The sequence below is a fragment of the Stylophora pistillata genome, chromosome 13 (genome assembly GCF_964205215.1).
Source record: "Stylophora pistillata chromosome 13, jaStyPist1.2, whole genome shotgun sequence".
In the NCBI taxonomy this organism is placed as follows: Eukaryota; Metazoa; Cnidaria; class Anthozoa; order Scleractinia; family Pocilloporidae; genus Stylophora; species Stylophora pistillata.
This window is the reverse complement of record NC_142531.1, coordinates 4,476,290-4,495,295: the sequence shown is the minus strand read 5'-3', so window position 1 is coordinate 4,495,295 and position 19,006 is coordinate 4,476,290. Positions and strand designations below refer to the sequence as shown.

The 19,006-nt window shown below is 41.8% G+C and overlaps 1 protein-coding gene across 1 annotated transcript in view; it reads left to right on the top strand.

Annotated features, from left to right (window-relative positions):
- Positions 1 to 19,006, top strand: part of LOC111322606 (dynein axonemal heavy chain 10) — a 46,719-nt gene that overhangs the window by 15,935 nt on the left and 11,778 nt on the right. Inside the window, exons 19-49 of the mRNA XM_022925729.2 lie at positions 460 to 562; positions 675 to 853; positions 1,378 to 1,589; positions 2,041 to 2,431; positions 2,890 to 3,012; positions 3,443 to 3,676; positions 3,879 to 4,102; positions 5,120 to 5,288; positions 5,725 to 5,828; positions 6,281 to 6,464; positions 6,593 to 6,727; positions 7,004 to 7,156; positions 7,562 to 7,750; positions 7,920 to 8,066; positions 8,469 to 8,660; positions 9,017 to 9,135; positions 9,258 to 9,552; positions 9,832 to 10,089; positions 10,956 to 11,172; positions 11,467 to 11,744; positions 11,879 to 12,166; positions 12,563 to 12,961; positions 13,603 to 13,764; positions 13,960 to 14,281; positions 14,381 to 14,469; positions 14,655 to 14,894; positions 15,813 to 16,010; positions 16,574 to 16,905; positions 17,661 to 17,826; positions 18,467 to 18,619; positions 18,739 to 18,956. Of these exons, the coding sequence (XP_022781464.2) occupies positions 460 to 562; positions 675 to 853; positions 1,378 to 1,589; positions 2,041 to 2,431; positions 2,890 to 3,012; positions 3,443 to 3,676; positions 3,879 to 4,102; positions 5,120 to 5,288; positions 5,725 to 5,828; positions 6,281 to 6,464; positions 6,593 to 6,727; positions 7,004 to 7,156; positions 7,562 to 7,750; positions 7,920 to 8,066; positions 8,469 to 8,660; positions 9,017 to 9,135; positions 9,258 to 9,552; positions 9,832 to 10,089; positions 10,956 to 11,172; positions 11,467 to 11,744; positions 11,879 to 12,166; positions 12,563 to 12,961; positions 13,603 to 13,764; positions 13,960 to 14,281; positions 14,381 to 14,469; positions 14,655 to 14,894; positions 15,813 to 16,010; positions 16,574 to 16,905; positions 17,661 to 17,826; positions 18,467 to 18,619; positions 18,739 to 18,956 (6,473 nt within the window). The remainder of the gene's footprint in view (positions 1 to 459; positions 563 to 674; positions 854 to 1,377; positions 1,590 to 2,040; positions 2,432 to 2,889; positions 3,013 to 3,442; positions 3,677 to 3,878; positions 4,103 to 5,119; positions 5,289 to 5,724; positions 5,829 to 6,280; positions 6,465 to 6,592; positions 6,728 to 7,003; positions 7,157 to 7,561; positions 7,751 to 7,919; positions 8,067 to 8,468; positions 8,661 to 9,016; positions 9,136 to 9,257; positions 9,553 to 9,831; positions 10,090 to 10,955; positions 11,173 to 11,466; positions 11,745 to 11,878; positions 12,167 to 12,562; positions 12,962 to 13,602; positions 13,765 to 13,959; positions 14,282 to 14,380; positions 14,470 to 14,654; positions 14,895 to 15,812; positions 16,011 to 16,573; positions 16,906 to 17,660; positions 17,827 to 18,466; positions 18,620 to 18,738; positions 18,957 to 19,006) is intronic.

Here is a 19,006-nt window from a genome sequence, read left to right as displayed (position 1 = left end):
AATTCTCCTTGTCAGCACCTCAGGAAATTTATAGAGAACAGTATGGAGAATATGCATACTGATGTTAGGGTATAAAGAGTTAAAAATTTCACGTCCGAACTTGGCTTTCAAGAGAACGAGAGTGCGCTCTAAGAGTTATAACTAGGTGCGTGAAGGCTCTCGTCTCCAAAATCTTGGGTGCCCTGCTCTTAAAAAACTTCATTAAAAGGAAAGTTATGCAAGTTGTCCAGGGACAGAACTTCTCAGAGGTTAGTTACCTGTGACACTTATGCTCTGCTTGAGTACACAGCCCTGGAACTGGTTCAAAATTTACCTAAGTTCCACACACAACTCAACAGAACATAATTTAATGTAACTCTTCATGATGTAACACAATTGGGAAATGGGTAAATCGGGTGTCTTCGTTAGGTGAAAAAAATGGATAACATTTAAATTTTCTCTTTTACATATGTCTTGTAGATCACGCAAGATCAAGTTTCAGACTTTTCCAAAGACATTTCAAAGTTGAAGGAAAGCTTCATCAATGAAGGTCCAAGCTCCATCGGCACTGATCTTGAAGCAGGTATATTTACAAAGTTTGATGTGAGGTTTTCTCAACTTTACAACACTTAAATCACGATGATATGATTCAAGTTTTGATCTGGACTCGATTAATTGTCTTTTTTTTTTTCAAGGTGTGGAACTGTTAAAGAAATTCAAAGAAGAGTTTGCAAACTTTGAAAAGGAGCGTCAAGAACTGGCGAATGCTGAAAAACTGTTTGGTCTTCAGATCACTCTTTACCCTGAACTGCTGGACATGGAGAAAGAGCTGAAGGGATTGGATCAGATCTTCTCTATTTACGAGAATCAAAAGGCAAGTTGGGGTGAAAGTAATGCGAATAATGTTCACGTAAATGGAAGCAAGCCAAGTGTTCAAGGGTATTTACTGCCACGGTCAAATTGTTAAGCCTGTAGTGTTGCTGTAAATTTCCACAGCACAAACGGTGACACCAGACAGATGAAGAAAATTTACTCCAACCTCCCCAAAGAATTTGCGCGATATTTAGTCATCCCGAGGGATTAATTTTTTTTTGTCTTTGTCCCCTTTGCTGTGGTTAATAATTGTGATTGCTTCAGAAGTATATCTAGAGGAATTTTCGTTTGAGTGTAGAGAGAAACCAAGCATCGCATAAAAGTTTTTACCTCGCTCTGTGATTGGTTCAGGAAAGTCGCGACTTGTGCATCCGCGTTTTCCCGCGCTTTATACATTTTTTACTTCTTTTCACTTTGAGAGTTCTCATTGGCTCCTGGTGATAGTTTCCGTCTCTCTGATTGGCCGTTTTGATTAACTAAATTAATTACTAAAGTACTTATAAGCTATATGCTCCTATCCACCAGGCGGCTCGTGATGAATGGGCCAACACACTGTGGGCCAACCTTGATGTGTCAGTGTTGTCAGAGGGTATTGACGGCTTTATTAAACGACTTAAGAGACTCCCGCGAGAGGTGAAAGCCCTACCGCTCTGCCATATTCTGGAGGAGAAGATGAAGGAGTTTAAGAATTCCATTCCACTCTTTTCTGATCTGAAAAACGAGGCTTTACGGGAGCGGTAGGCGATGTTTGTTTTTTTTGTTTACGTGCATAGGAATATGCCAACTCATAACTTAGTCAAGAATATTTGGGAGTAAACGCACGGCTGAGATTTTCATAACAATAAAATTTTGATAGGAAAAACAACACAGTAAAAAATTAATTTTACAGTTGTGAAGATCTGGTAAATGTTTGCGATTTTCTTTTAACCAAAAAGGCAAGCAAACTCATAAAAACCGTTGGAAATGTAAAGTAATTCAAAGAGAATACAATTCTGTTTGATAGTTCAATTCTTTGTCACCTGTAATTTTTTTAACGAAATAGAATGCTATGTAATCATTGACTGTATTAAAATACTCGGCAGAAAGAATAAGAATGTCTAAACTGGGCAATGAAAGTCTATTCTGTTCTGGCCTCGACAAAAAAAGAGCGTGTATTAATTTTGTAATCTTGACTTCTTTACTTAACAGTCATTGGAAGAAGTTAATGGAAATGACTGGCATGAAGTTCGATCTCAATCCAGACACCTTCACTCTTCAGAACATGTTTGCTATGGAGCTACACAAGTTCCAGGATGTAATCGGTGACATCACGGCTAGTGCCACAAAGGAGCTTGGGATCGAGAAAGGTATCAGTGAAGTGGGTGACACGTGGGGTGCTATGAAATTCACTGTGTCCAAGTTTATGAAGGGAACACAAGAGAGAGGCTTTATTTTGGGAGCTGTTGATGAAATCCTGCAAATTCTGGATGATAATGCCATGAACTTGCAAAGCATGTCCGCCTCGCGGTTCGTGGGACCGTTCTTGGAAACCGTTAACAAGTGGGAGAAGAGTTTATCGCACATCGGAGAGGTGGTTGAGGTAAGTGTCAGGATTTCTTTGTTTTTTTGCTTTACCTCGTTCTTTGATTGGTCTAGAAAACTCATGCCACTCCCCCCACCACTCATATGCAGAACTAAAACCAATCACGAGTTTGTCACCCGCGTTTACCCGCGCTTTAGGTAGTTTGCTGGTTTTTACTTTCAGTTCTCATTGGCTCATTGAGACATTTCCCTGTGTTCTGATTGGCTGTAATGATTAATTTGGAAACGGGTTTAAATATGGCAACCGACAGATAGGACATTTGTTTAAAAGGCGACTAAACATCAAAACCACTCAATTTAAATAAGTAAAGGAAATTTTTATGATCCCCATTGTAAGCCTTACCCGAGGTGGAATCTTGAAAAACCATCGACGTCTTTAGAAAACAGCTGTCATGTAGCGTTGTAGACATTATCTGGTATCCACGGTCTGGGATCGCTTTTTCTTTTCCTTCTCAGGTTTGGATGGTTGTGCAAAGAAAATGGATGTACCTCGAAAGCATCTTCATCGGTGGAGACATCAGAGCTCAGCTTCCAGAGGAGGCCAAAAAATTCGATGACATCGATAAGACATTTAAGAAGGTTTGTAGCATGTTACGCTTTTGTTGTTGCTAGAGTGAGTGTGTGCCAAGAAATTAACGATTGTGAGATTGTAAGGGTCAGAGAGCAAGGCTGAATCATTCATCAATGTCATGAGAATGAAGGGAATTATCGTCATTCTAAGAAGCTTTGATTGTTAAACGAATTATTCTTGTATGCTGAGAGAGACTTCAGAGGGAGAAATTATGCAGAATTCTGGAAAAACACCCTTTTTACCTCTAATACCAACTACGACTTTCGGGGATAGACATGTTCCAGTCAACACCTTAAATGTCTCGCCCGGCCGCGCCCCTCTCTCTCTCATCTTGTCTTGGTTGGACTCCTGTTAGGAGCAATTTTCCTCCAAGTATGCCTGTGTTACTGAAAGAATTCATCTGGCACTTAATGGACTTCACCTTCTTTATGTCTTCAGATCATGAGCGACACTGCAAAGAATCCAAAAGTGTTAGAAGCTTGTCATGCCGCCAGTCGTCTGGAGCAGCTGCAGATGTTGGTGGCTGGTTTGGAAAAATGCCAGAAGAGTTTAAATGATTACCTGGACTCCAAGAGGAACGCCTTTCCAAGGTTTTTCTTTATTTCTGACGACGAACTGCTCTCTATTCTCGGCAGCCATGATCCACAGTGCGTACAAGAACATATGATCAAGGTAACCAGAGCCAATTTTATTGCAAATTACTCCCGGGTTCAAACCATTTACGGTTTTACGATAACCTCGGTTAGGAACCCGAGCCTTGACCTCTTTGACCTGTTTAAAACGCAGTTATCGATGAGTCGTCGCGCCTTGCTCGCGGCTCCTTGCAATAGCTTCAAATTGACTTTCTAATTTTACCGGTGCTCTTCTTTTTTAGATGTTCGACAACATTGCTAAGTTACGTTTTGAAGAAGGGACTGGTGAAGAGATGCTGGCCACTGCCATGCTCAGTAGCGAAGCTGAAGTGATGGAGTTCAGGCAGCCAGTGGCGGCCGAGGGACGAGTGGAAGACTGGATGACAAACGTGCTGAACGAAATGAGAAGGACTAACAGACTCATCACCAAAGAGGCCATCTATAAATATGGCGGCGAACTGTCCAGGTACAAGTTCTCTCTTTACTTCACCCTTTATTCCTCAAGAGTGACTAGCATCTAATTTCTCCTGACAGTATCACCCCTCAGGGGCGTAGCCAGGATTTTTCAAAGGAGGGGGGGGGGGTGGGGTCACAAAGGCTACTCACCAGATTGTCATGTAGACCTCCACGCCGTGCATGTTTTACTTAATGTTACAGTTTTGGAATGAGCAGTGAGAGTATATTGGGCAGGCCAAGATATTGTCATGGCGTTTTCACCACCTGAATATTGTAGGTTGTTTGCTCAAAAGAAGGCCTACCAAGGGGGGTCACGGGCACCCCAGGACCCCCCCGTGGCTACGCCCTTGCCCCTGAATCACTCATTAAGGTCAGGAGAATAAAGGAAATGATCACCAACTTAAACTTAAGAAGCTCTCGATTGTTAAACAAAGTCTCCTTTTCAGAACTATAGGAATGTTTAGAGAACAGTATGGAGAATATGCATACTGATTTTAGGGTGTTAAGGGTTTTGCTTTAATGATCAATGGCTCAGGTTGTGTTTGCTTTAGCTTTACGCATTTTTCGTTAAAAAAAAGTGTTTCCCTAGCGCCCCGGACAGTATTGAAAAAAGAACGAAAAACAAGTATTCAAAGCCTTCGTCTGCCTTGCTTGTTGCGTAGATGTAGGTCTCTTTTGCACATAGATCAGTTGCAACGAAAATGGGATTCTTATAGGTGTGTTGTGAAATGAAATCCAAAACCAAATTAATCACAACAGCCAATCAGAACATAGGAAATATCACAAAGAGCCAATAAGAGCTCAGAATAAAACAGTCAAAACTGCCTGAAGTGCGGGAAAACGCGGGTGGCCAAGTCACGATTGGTTTTAGTGTTGAGTCTGATTGGCTAGAAAAGTGAGGAAAGGGACCTAAGGAAAAATCTAAGCAATCCTGGATCACTTCCGACACTCCGACAATCTGTTGAAAAGGGCTCTTTTAAGTTCACATGTTATTGGTAGGTGACATTTTAGATATGTTTTTTTTCAGAATTGACTGGATGATGGAGTATCAAGGAATGGTGGTACTAGCTGGAAACCAAGTCTGGTGGACATGGGAAGTGGAGGATGTGTTTAGAAAAGTAAAGAAAGGAGACAAGATGGGAATGAAAAATTACGCTAAAAAGATGCACAAACAAATCAGCGACCTTGTCGAAAAGGTCTGTTCACACTGGCCTTTGCTCAGTTAGATAGTTAAATGAAAAAACGAACAAATAGATAAATGATTCGATAAGAAATTAAAACAGATCTTATAAAAAACGTTGCAATTTATGGAGAACTTTTTTGTTTTTGCTAATCAGGAACGCTAGAACTGGATATGTGTACATAAATAGAGTAAGGGGAACGTAACGCTTGTTAATATGGACAAGGCTAGTTTGGGATCCTGTAATAAAAAGTAGAGATTACGTTATGTTACTAATCTAAAAAGTGTGCAATCCCAATCTGTTGCCATGAAATCAAAATTTCTATCGTCAGAGACAATTTTTCATTTTTTATGGAAGTTTTACTCAACGCGACTTGCGTTATGAAGTGAGTCGTGTAGCTTTTCTCCCTTTGTTTGTATTGTAAGTAAAGCCTGTCATGAAACTTTTTCAGGTTCGTCAGTCAAACCTGACCAAGAATGATCGAAAGAAGTTCAACACAGTGCTGATTATAGAAGTTCACGCCAGAGACATTATTGACAGTTTTGTTCGAGACAGGTAAGAATAATGACACGAACTAACAAAGGGTTTCTTCGATAAAGCCAGTTATTGGTCTACCGCCGCCAATAGATCTCCAACCGCTGTCTGTTCAGCCTGCGCGCAGGCTCATGTTTGGTTTTCGCCTTACTGCCCCTCTTCCGGGCATAGCCGTCGGAAGCCGCTTATGGAAAAAGTAATTGAAATCCTTGGAACTAACTAGTGATTAGTTGTTTAGCTCCTTTATTTTACCCACTGTATTTGGACTCAAACAATCAGATGCAAATCTATCATCAATCACAACTTAGTCACTCACGCTTTTCCTTGCCTAAGGTTGGCGGTTTGTTTGCCTTTACCCCGAGCTCTTCTCGAGATTTCATTGGATCAGATCGTGCTCTCTGTAAGAGGGAAAAAATTGAGGTTCTTGTTAACTGAAATTGAAAATGATCGTAACTCCTCCTTTTGTCTGACAGCATCATGGACACCCGCGAGTTCGAGTGGGAGAGTCAATTGAGGTTTTACTGGGATCAATTGCCAGATGAGTTGATGGTGCGTCAGTGTACAGGCGAGTTTGGTTATGGATACGAGTACATGGGACTGAATGGACGACTGGTCATTACCCCCCTGACAGACAGAATCTACCTGACTATCTCTCAGGTGAGGTGCATATGTGTGTAACAAAATTAAAGGGGGGGGAAGGTAGTGTAGTTGTCAGATGAACGTTTGGTGTTTTATAATCGTACTGCATAGCAGTTTCACGCTTCTTTTCCCCCCTTTTTTTCTAGGCCTTGTCCATGTACCTTGGTGGCGCTCCCGCAGGGCCAGCTGGTACAGGAAAAACCGAGACGGTGAAAGATCTGGCTAAAGCTCTGGGGTTGCTGTGTGTCGTAACTAACTGTGGAGAGGGTATGGACTACAAGGTGGGCTAAACAGATTTAGCGGATGTTATGTGATATGGTTAATTTGTGTCACGCTTGTGTGTCACGCAATTGAGTGAGAGAGATGGCTTCGACTACCTGCATAGAGTGCTAGTAGAACCGTTGTTGTATGACAGCTTCCTAGTTTTAAGAGCTGTATTTGTCGTTGCCAGCCATCCTTTAAAGTGTGTGACTCGGAACTGAGGGAAGCGAATTTGTAGCAGTCATTTCCCATATCAGTAAACCAATGCACGAGTTTCTTACTTTTTTCTCCTCTAGTCCATCGGGAAGATCTTCTCTGGCCTGGCTCAGTGTGGAGCCTGGGGCTGTTTTGACGAGTTCAACCGTATTGATGTGTCTGTATTATCAGTGGTCTCCACGCAGATAAAGACACTGCAAAACTCACTTAGCAACCATCTCAAGAGATTACAGGTGAACTCACGTCTACGTATAACCCTCAAGAATTACATACTGTTGACAGTTTAGAGCAGTTGGATTGCATTGGCTTTGCTTTACTTTGCCCTGTGATTGGTCTAGAAAACTTGCACCATCCTCTCAAACAATTAGATGCAAAACTAGAACCAGGACTCCTTGGTCACACGCGTTTTCAAGTCCCGCGCTTCAGGCAGTTTGCTTATCTTTACTTTAAGTGTCGTTGGTGAATTGATCTAATTGGTCGTTTTAATTATTTTGTCAAGAACTGCTTTAAAGTATGATGTGAAACTTTGTCATGAATGTGAGACAACAGAAAATCCCAGGTCTCCGTGAGGATATAAACGAAAGCTGATCCTTGTAGTTGTTAAACGAATTGTAAACTCATTTCTTCTCCTTGAACAGTTTGAAGGTACAGAGATAGCACTGGATGGTCGCATGGGGATCTTCATTACCATGAACCCAGGCTACGCCGGTCGTACGGAACTCCCTGAGAGTGTCAAAGCTCTGTTCAGACCTGTAATGTGTATTGTGCCAGACCTGCAGCAAATCTGCGAGATCATGCTTTTCTCCGAAGGGTTTTTAATGGCCAAGGTAAGATAGGCTAGAAAAAAAAGCTTGACTTTGAGAGCGTTTGAATTAAGTGTCGAAAGTGATCAGGAGTTGTTTTACTTGGCTTTTATGGTTGGCGTTAGAAACTTAGGTCGTTAACTCAAACATTCATCGAATAAAACATAATTGTAAAGTCCTCCTTTTTGCATAGGTCCTTGCCAAAAAGATGACAGTATTGTACAAACTTGCGTCAGGACAGCTGTCCAAACAATCTCATTACGACTTTGGGCTTCGTGCACTAAAGGCTGTGCTTGTGATGGCAGGAGAGTTGAAGAGAGGTTCCCCTGATCTGAGCGAGGTTAGTTTTACATCGTATCTGAAACAGCGTAACGATTACATAACTATGGAAACACTCAGGTGCTAAATCAATTAAAACACTGTCATGCCTGAGCCATAAGACCATCGGTTTTCTTACCCATGCAGTAGTTCCTTTCTTGAAAAAGTCGCGTGTCACTAAAAACCTTAGTACATTCAAGGTTAAAACGCTGAGCACCTCTAGTAGTGTTTATTTTAAAAGGGAAAGTCACTCGTGTCCAAGTTTCTAACGAGTGTAGAAACAAATTTGTCTTTAGCTGACGTATGTAAACCCCCTTCCTAATTCTTTAACTGCCCTTAGCTACGGTGACCCTCAACTAGGAGTCGTGGTTTGTAGTTACCTACTGCAATCTCAAATTCTCTGTTGAATTTTTGCTCCCTTCAGGATGTAGTGTTGATGCGTGCGTTACGTGACATGAACTTGCCAAAGTTTGTGTTTGAAGACGTACCACTCTTCCTCGGCCTCATAGCAGACTTGTTCCCAGGCCTTGACTGTCCAAGAGTACGATACCCAAATTTCAACGACGCAGTGGAATCGGTGTTAGAGGACAACAAATACATATTGCTTCCTCATCAGGTAAAAGATAGTTTATAAAGCCTCACTGCGAGAAAGGAAGTGGAAGTTAACTCTTCTCGTTTCCCCGCGAACAAGATGGATTTGATTGGAAAATATTTTGTACTAGCTAATACAATGTTGACCTCTCAAAAACTTTATTGCCTTTTGTAAGCAGTCTGTGGAGCGTGCAAACTGTTTGGCTCTGAGAGGAAAGGAAACTTTGTGAATAAATTGTCTTCTCTTTGAGTCACCTTTTTGTTCTCTAAATTGATTTCCGTGAAGTTTCGACACCATATTGCTCTTTAAATGTTTTGCTTGAGGTAGTTTAGAGATGGATTAGTTGTTCTACTAATTTACATGCTATCTCCGCGTAACAGGCCGATAAAGTTGTTCAAATGTACGAGACCATGTTGACACGACATACAACTATGATCGTGGGCCCCACTGGAGGAGGAAAGACTGTTGTCATTAATACGTTAGCGCAGGCGCAGACACGGTAAGAGAAATTTTTAAACTACGTCAATAGCTTGCGAGAAGGCCCTCATTTTTAGCGCTGCCATCATCTTTTTGCGCAACTAGTCTTCCATTTTATAGACCCAACTTTTTTTAATCCGCCAGTCTGGGCATCACTACGAAGATGCATATTATGAATGCCAAAGCATGCACAGTAGTGGAGTTGTACGGAACATTAGATCCTGTCACAAGGGACTGGACTGATGGATTACTGTCGAACATCTTCCGTGAGATCAACAAACCCACTGATAAAAACGAACGTAAGTATATCGTGTTTGACAGTGATGTGGACGCCCTGTGGGTAGAGAACATGAACTCTGTTATGGACGACAACAGACTGCTGACTTTGGCTAATGGCGAGAGGATTCGGCTCCAGAAACACTGCGCCTTGCTGTTTGAGGTAACCTCTGCTTAGAACATCGACCAAAGCTTTTGAAACCTTCCTTTTCATATTGTTGCATTGTTGACTCCGTTGAATGGCATGTGTCGTTACGAAATTTTTAGTTAAAAATTACTTTAAAAAAAGAATGTTGTTTAGCTAAGGTCTTTCTAAATTTTCAACTGGGTAATTTCAGCCCGGAAAGCTAAGCTTTTTAACTTATATGTTTCGAACTCTGTGACGATAAACAGAGAATTTCAACTTTAATAATGAACTAAAACATCTCAATTCCTAACTCAGGTTTCAGATCTTCGATACGCATCTCCGGCCACTGTGTCTCGTTGCGGAATGGTGTACGTCGATCCCAAGAACCTGGGCTATAATCCTTACTGGCAGAAATGGTGCAATGCTCGAGGAAGTGATAAGGAGAGAGAAGAACTTAACAGACTATTTGAGAAATATGTGCCTCCCTGTATCGACTTGATTCTGGAAGGAATCATTGAAGGAAAAATCGGAAAGAAGCTGAAGACGATTATTCCTCTGACTAATCTTAACATGGTAGGAGATGGTTTTGTTTAGAAAAATGTTTGCTAACTACTTAACAGTTTTTTTTTTCGGGAAAGAGATTTGATACTCGCCATACCTCTCTCTGACAATGAGTAAAAACTGACATCGACGAGCTGATACGAAAATATGGCATCAATGTTAGTATTTAAGCTACTGCGCAGCTACTCCTCCCCTAACCCTCATTTGTTATCAGTTGACTTTTATTGGTTTAAGGGGGGATAGGTGCGTCCTGACATTGATCTAAAATATGGCATCAATGTTAGTATTTAAGCTACTGCGCAGCTACTCCTCCCCTAACCCTCATTTGTTATCAGTTGACTTTTATTGGTTTAAGGGGGGATAGGTGCGTCCTGACATTGATCTAAAATATGGCATCAATGTTAGTATTTAAGCTACTGCGCAGCTACTCCTCCCCTAACCCTCATTTGTTATCAGTTGACTTTTATTGGTTTAAGGGGGGGTAGGTGCGTCCTGACATTGATCCAAAATATGGCATCAATGTTAGTATTTAAGCGACTGCGCACCTACCCGTCCCCCAAACCCTTATTTGTTATCAGTTGACTTTTATTGGTTTAAGGGGGGTAGGTGCGTCATGACATTGATCCAAAATATGGCATCAATGTTAGTATTTAAGCGACTGCGCACCTACCCCTCCCCCAAACCCTTATTTGTTATCAGTTGACTTTTATTGGTTTAAGGGATGGGTAGGTGCGTCCTGACATTGATCCAAAATATGTTGGTAGAGGAAGAAAAGTGTAACATTTCATAATCTGTCATCACATCCAGGGATCCAAATTTTAAACTTAATTCTCTCAGCCGTTAAGTATAATTTGTAATCTCATTTCTACTTCCTTTAGGTTGTACAATTGTCCCAGATGCTAGATGCACTGCTCCCCCCTGCAGAAAACGCTCAATTCCTGGGAACTGAGATAACAGAGGCTGTTTTCCTGACATCACTGACTTGGTCGCTGGGTGGAGGCCTGTTGGAGGATGGGCGGATTGTATTCGATGGATTTGTGAAGAGGATCGCGTCTTTGCCTCAGAATCCAGCTGAAGGAAGCGTTGTTAAACCAGGTTTGAATGCAATTTCTTCAACGAACTGATTCAATTAGTTTCTAGGCGGTGTTAAACGTCTTGTTATGTTTAATTAGTTTAAGCCTGTTACTCCCATAGATGACCCAAAAGTAATTTCTCCTTACAATATTGATCGATATAATGTCAGGCAGAAAAGTTACGAGAAGTAAGAAAATAGTTTACGCATGAAAGCCGTATAATTTGTTTTAATTTTGTTTAGAATCGTTGTTGCTATAAAGACTTAACAAGAAGTGGTTTTCAAACTATTGTCACACTTTTTTTTTTTTATTTTAGGTGAGATCCCGAGCGCCCAGCCTACGATTTTCGAGTATTATTTCAACACGAAAAAGTGCCTTTGGGTGCCCTGGGTCGACGTCATCCCTGAGTACGTCCACGACCCCGAGAAAAAGTTCTCGGAGATTTTGGTGCCTACTGTGGACACTGTTAGGACAACATGGCTGCTTGAGCTGATGGTCAGTATTAAGAGACCTGTGGTACTTGTGGGGGAGACCGGTACATCCAAATCGGCAACTACATCCAATTTCTTGAGGGGACTAGATAAAGATGCAACGGTATGTTGTACATTCAGAAACTTCAGTGATCAAGTGATATTTTGTGTTTTTCTCTTGAAGAGCCAACCATTCCTTTCGGCTTTACCTTGTTTAGTTATGCATCTGTTTTTTATCTCTGTGTTTCTGTCTGATAGCTTCTTCTCAACATCAACTTTTCGTCTCGAACGACATCCATGGACGTACAAAGGAATCTCGAGGCAAACGTAGAGAAGAGAACAAAAGATACTTACGGTCCCCCCATGGGTAAGAGACTGCTGGTGTTCATGGATGACATGAACATGCCACAGGTTGATGAGTATGGAACACAGCAACCAATCGCATTGCTGAAATTACTCCTTGAGAGGGGAGGGATGTATGACAGAGGAAAGGAACTCATCTGGAAGAACTTCAGGGATATTGGCTTCGTGGCCGCTATGGGAAAGGTGCAGTAGGTTAAATTAGAGAAATTTATAAGTGAGCGTCGATAGCAGTGGGGCTTCCTTGATTTTGCTTTCCTACGCTCTGTAATAGTTCTATCAGATTCAAGATTAAAAGTTATTTTCCCAACCCAAACGTGCTGGCTTAAACACGTGCCTTGGGTTTTGCAGCGATAAGATTTCTGTCGGATGTACATTTTTTGAGTCCTAAACCGAGTTTCCAAAGGAAAATAAATTAATTACTGTCATGAATTAAAAAAACGCTTTCTTCCTCTTGTTTATTAACGCAGTAGCTTCTTTTTTTCTCTCTCTTTATCGTATGCCTTTCATAATGCATATCTGTGGTTCTCACACATGTTTTTGTTCTCCTCATTTCATTTCCTTTTTCGTTTTCTTTTCCAGCCGGGTGGTGGTCGTAACGAAGTAGACCCGCGTTTCATCTCACTGTTCAGCGTGTTCAACGTCACTTTTCCTTCACAAGAATCCTTGACGAAAATCTACTATTCCATTCTTAACGGGCATTTGGAACCTTTCAAAAAGGAAGTCAGAGAGCTAGCCTCCAAGATCACAGCCTCGACACTGCAGTTTTACAACAAGATCATACAAAATCTACCACCGACACCTTCCAAATTTCACTACATTTTCAATCTTCGGGATTTGTCCCGTGTAACCCAGGGATTGTGCTTAAGCACACCCGATAGGTTTGATACCCCCGGGCAATTCGTCCGACTGTGGAAGAACGAATGTCTCCGAGTGTTCTACGATCGCTTGACGAGCTCGTCGGATAAGAAGATCGTGAATGTAAGTAATTTTCATTTTCATTCTTTTCTCGATCGCCACGAGCGGTCATTAACTGAATCATTCATTACGATCATGAGAATAAAATAAATGATTGCTAACCTAAGACGCTTTGATTGTTAAACAAATTCTCCTTGTCAGCACCAAAGGAAATGTATAGAGAACGGTATGGAGAATATGCAGACTGATGTTAAGGGTGTAAGGGGTTTATGCGAAGACTGCATTTACACGAGCAAGCTTGTTTGCTGAGGAATACTGGTTGCTAAGAAAACTTGTGAACAGCATTGGAAAAATGTTGTTGTCCAGTCATCTACTCTAATACTTTCATCCTTGACCAGATGATATCGAAGTGGTGGGAATTTTTTACTCTCCGAACTGAACCATTGTCCATAAATTCATTCTAGAGAAGAGATTGTCTGCCTTGGAAACTGACGCAAGATGATTACCAACTGATTCGTTCTGAACTCAGTCTTGCTTTGGAAATGATTAAAAAAGTGTCAGGAGGAAATCCTGTCAAAATTTGGTATTTTAGAAAAGGGATGTGGGTTCAGTAACATTTAATACCGACTTAATCGTCTGTCTCCTCTACGAGTTTCGTTTACTGCCTCTCGTACTGACGAGTCTCGGTTCATTCCCCTCTTCAGGGATACATCAGCGAACTTGTAGAACAGAATTTTACCAGTTATGTGGACACCGTAAATCGAGAGCCGATCTTGTTTGGAGATTATCGCAATGCTTTGACTGAAGATCCGCGGTTGTATGAAGACATCGTGGATTATGAAGCAGCCAAGGCTATTTTTGATGAGGTTCGTAACCTTTACTACTTTCTTTTGAAGTTAACTGTAGGTTATTGAGTTCAAATTCGAGGACGAGAAAACTTTTCTGAGAACAAAGCGGTCAGCATGTTTAAAATTGTCGTATGTGAGAAAAAACGTGTAGGTTCCTGCCGCTGAGTTGTTTTTATTTTTTTAAGAATTTGAATTCTTCCCTTCTCATCACAGATTCTGGAGGAGTACAACATGGACCATGTGCCAATGAACCTAGTTCTTTTTGATGACGCCATCGAGCATCTGACACGTGTACACCGCGTGATCCGCATGGAGAAAGGTCACGCCCTTTTAGTAGGGGTAGGAGGTAGTGGTAAACAGTCCCTGACCAAGTTAGGCGCCTTTTCTGCCGGATGCGAGGTGTATGAGATCACCCTCACGAGGGGCTATGATGAGAATTCCTTCAGAGACGACCTGAAGGGACTTTATTCCAAACTTGGTCTGGAAAACAAGAAAATGGTGTTCCTGTTCACTGATGCTCATGTAGCACAGGAAGGTAAATTCCTTAAACAATATTGGCACACCAGTACGACAAAGAACACCAAAAATAGATGGCAGTGATCTGCATTGTATTGATGTTTTGTCGCATTCCCAGGTTTCCTCGAGCTCATCAACAACATGCTGACGTCAGGAATGGTTCCCGCGCTTTTCCCGGATGATGAGAAAGAGGGAATCATTGGTCAGGTGATGATTAAATTGGCAGTTGTAAACCCCTAGGGATCATGTGTGCTTGAGATTATCAACCATTGAGATTACTCTGGTTTTAGTTTCACGATCCTCCATCGAAACCCGTTTTGTTGGATAAGAAGCTATTTCAATGCTTGATTTACTAAACAAGAGTAAATGCCTTTTCTTTTTCTTCCCTTTAGGTTCGTGATGAGGCAAACAAAGCCGGAGTACCACCCGCACGGGAGTCCATTTGGCAGTACTTTGTTAACAAATGTGCAAACAATCTGCACATCGTCTTAGCCATGTCACCCGTGGGAGACACGTTGAGGACACGATGCCGTAACTTCCCTGGTCTGGTCAATAACTGCAGTATTGACTGGTTTACAGCATGGCCACAACAGGCACTACACGCTGTCGCCTCAGTATTTTTGGGAGAGAACGTAAGTTGACGAGTTCAAAGAAATTTAATGATAATTTCTTTGCAGTGTACACATGAATCCGAGCCAAATATTTGCCCTCGTCTGGCCTTCCTACGCTGTCATTAAGTTTATTGTACATCATCTATTTAACAAATGGTAAACACCACAGCGTACACTATTGAGTTATGGATGCACGCGGGAGGTTGCTAAGCACGAAAGAAACGTAAGAGTCACTCGAGGCGATAGCCGAGAGTGACTCTAGCTTCTTGAGTGCTTAGCAAACCTCCCAAGTGCATCCATAACTCAATAGCGTACGCTGTGGTGTTTACCATTTGTTTTATAACATAACATTGATACATTGTAGCTAAAGAGTTCCCTTTTATTTAAAAAATCTTACGTGACCAGAAAAAACAAACGCGCGCGGAAAAATAGTCTTTGCATTTGCTCACGTCAGCAGCGTACACCCATGGGCACATGGGGGACGCTAAATTGACCAATCAGAGCGCGCGCTTTACTTTAGTTATGTTCTAAATGTACATCGAATATGATTTTACATCATATTCGAATTGAGTAGGTTTTTGCATTTCTTGTCTCAAGTAAATAAAAAGTATTTTTGTTCACAAGGCTACTGAATTCCAGAAATTTTTTCAAAGAGCGCTTAACAATGCAGCTCCCTGTTAATTTTCTTGCCAAGAACGTGAAACGACCGCTTCAATGCATCTTTCACTGGTCCATCATAACAGAAATTGTGAGCGAAAGTCAAGAATTTCAGGGTGCAAGTAGCTTGTTTTTACCCTTGTAAGTTTGCAAGCTAGTTGTACGGAGTAAATCCAAAGTAACTGTCATTTTGAGGAAGTGATATCTTTACGGGTCATTCTTAAACCTTAGTGACACTTCTTAGCCTACCTATTTAGACTTGTTCCTTTTGCTTTTCTCCAGAACGACAAGATACCCGATGAGCACCGTGAAAATGTTGTCAACCACGTGGTGTATGTACATCAGACTGTCGGCGTGTACAGTAAAACATTCTTGCAGAAGCTGAGGAGAGTTAATTACACCACACCAAAGAATTACCTGGACTTTATCAACACTTACAACAAACTGCTGGAGGAGAAAGACAAGTTTGTCTTGGAACAGGTGAGCTACGTGTCTGCGCAGATGTCTAGCCTGCGAGCAAGCCTTTATTATCAGGGCTGCAAGACGCGAGCTTCTCCGCCCGCGAGAAGATTGGAGAGGAGTCGGCGAGCGTTTTGCCGTGGGTCTGGCACTAATAATGAGGCTAGATCCCTTGCAAACCTCTCCCTGGCTCGCGTTGCTTAAGGTGTTATACTTTTCCGAGGGCAAAGGCAAAGATAATGAAGACTTATTTGCAGGCTCTCGGTTATCATGTTGTGTTCTGGTAGAGTGACTTCGATGGATTCAGTAAACGGAAACTAACGAAACAAACCTTTTCTTCCTTTTCTTTTGCAATAGATTTTATGATATATTCACGCCCTATTAAGTCTAACGATTTGAACTAAGATGATATTAGGGGACGGAAGTCAAATAAACTTGGAAATCTTTTCTCTTCAATGTGGACTGCCTTTCAGGTGTCTACGAATGTCCCAGATGACTTCATATACCCGATCAGATATCAAGTTATGTTTCTAGTAAACAGCTATTGGGTGTTTCTCAAAAGAATATTTTGATCTTTGCTTTAGTGTCATCGTCTTGACGGAGGTCTCAGCAAATTGCTGGCCGCCAGCGAACAGCTGAAAGAGCTGAATGAAAAACTTGAGATACAGAAAGTGGCGGTGACAGAGAAAAGCGAGGCCTGCGAGAAACTGCTCTCTGAGATTCAGCGTGCCACCGAACTAGCAAACGAGAAAAAGGCTATGGCAGTTGGGAAAAGGGAGGAAATAGCCGAACAGAACAAGGAAATAGTTGTTGAGAAAGCCGAGGCAGAGGAAGCTCTTGCCCAGGCTCTGCCCGCGTTAGAAGAAGCTAAACTGGCTTTGCAGGATTTAGACAAATCTGATGTCACTGAGATCAGGTACGTGTTTTGACCTGCAGCACGCAGAGAGGGTTACACGTATCTATTCAGCATTGGTCCATAGTAAATACGCTTCCTGTAAGGCTGGAGAGCGGTTCATTAAGTATCATTGTTCGGTTTATCAAACCAAATTCTTGTGTCATTTTTGCTTTTTTCTGAAAGGATAAACAAAGGTACAACGTATGATGCACGATCCTCGCAGTAGAGAGCGCTATTTATGCAATAGCGAAAATCAGACCTGAAAAAAAATCAGGCCTGTACGGGATTCGAACCACTGGCCTCTGCGATACTAGTGCAGCGCTCTACCAATTGAGCTGACAAGCCAACTGGGAGCAGGCCGTTAAGTTGATTCGTAATAAACCCGTGATGATAAATCAGGTACGATGAATATATGAAGTTCATATATTTTGAACTGCGGTTGTAGATACGTATGATGCGTCAAAGGTCAGTGGTTTCGAATCCCGTACAGGCCTGATTTTTTTCAGGTCTGATTTTCGCTATTGCATAAATAGAGCTCTCTACTGCGAGGATCGTGCATCATACGTATCTATAACCGCAGTTCAAAATATATGAACTTCATATATTCATTGTATCCAAAGGTACAACGATTAAAAAAAAACTATTTCCTCAATATCATATCGCTGTCGCGAGATTATTATCTCGTGTTCTTCGAAAAATAAGAGCGCGTGCTTCTCTATAATCACGTGAGGAATTGTACTCATGATGATTATCAACCCTCCGTTTTCTCTCCCCAGGTCTTTCGCCAAACCCCCTCGCGCGGTACAGATGGTGTCAGAGTGTATCGTCGTGATGCGTGGCTACAAGGAGGTATCGTGGAAACAAGCAAAGGGAATGATGTCGGAGGCAAACTTCTTGAAGAGCTTGACAGATATGGATGTGGATGGCATTACAAGCGCTCAGGTAACGTGTAGTGACGAAGTGATTTGTTTTCCGCTGGCGGAGTAAAACGAAACAGGCGAAGGTAAATAGGTCTTTTACAGCCACCGCTAGGGGTCTCGAATATGTCATGTGACATAGCGGGGATATTTTTAAATTGCGTTGCCAATACTGACCCTTTCTGATCAACCACATGGTCAAAAGATTTCGAGTTGTACTATATAGTGGTCAAGTGTTATAATTACAACATGATTACGAAGGACAATTGCGGGAGAGGCAGATATTATTAGGAGCAAGAGCTTTGATCTGTGATTGGTCCACAAAACTCACGCCATCCTCTTAACCAATAAGATGCAAAAATAAAAACAATCGTGACTTCGTCATGTACGTTTTCCCGCGCTTTAAGCAGCTCGCTTGTTTTCACTTTGAGTTCTCATTGGCAAATGATGTTGTTAAACTTTCTTCTGATTGGTAGCTGGGATTGCTTCGGTTTAGTTTAGTTTTTTTTTTTTTTTTTAATCACATCGAAAACTGTTCTAAACCCAAGGAAATCCTGTACCACGATCAAAAAGCAAATTCACTATTGGCCCATAGTATGGCACACCCAGTTTCCATTAATTTTTATTCTGTCTTCTTTCCTCTTTAACGTGTGGCATTCATTTAGGTGCGTCGAGCCCGTGATATGTTGAAGGAGATGAACATCACGGTGGAAGAGATGAGAGAAGTCAGCAAAGCAGGAGCTGGATTACTTAAGTTTGTGGTCGCCGTGCTTGGATACTGCTCTGTTGCCAGAGAAATCAAGCCAAAGCGAGAGAAGGTAGGTGTTATCGTGTAACAGTCATACAGTGAGTCTACACTAGAGCATATAAACCGCACTTAGGAATTGTTATCAGTCTGGGCGAGTTGTGACGAACTGTGTATCTTTTTGCATCACAGGTGGCTAGGCTAGAGCGAAATTACCACCTCAGTAAACGTGAATTGGAGAAAATCGAGAAAGAGGTGAAAGCTTTGGACGAGGAACTGAAAAATCTCGGTGATAAGTACGATGCCGCCATGAGGGAGAAGTCAAGTTTACAAGAAGAAGCGGAAATCATGGAAAGGCGCCTGATAGCAGCTGATAAACTCATATCTGGTCTGGGATCAGAGAAAATAAGGTGAATGACCGGAGACTTCTTATTGCCGGAGAGTGAATCCTCTCTCTACT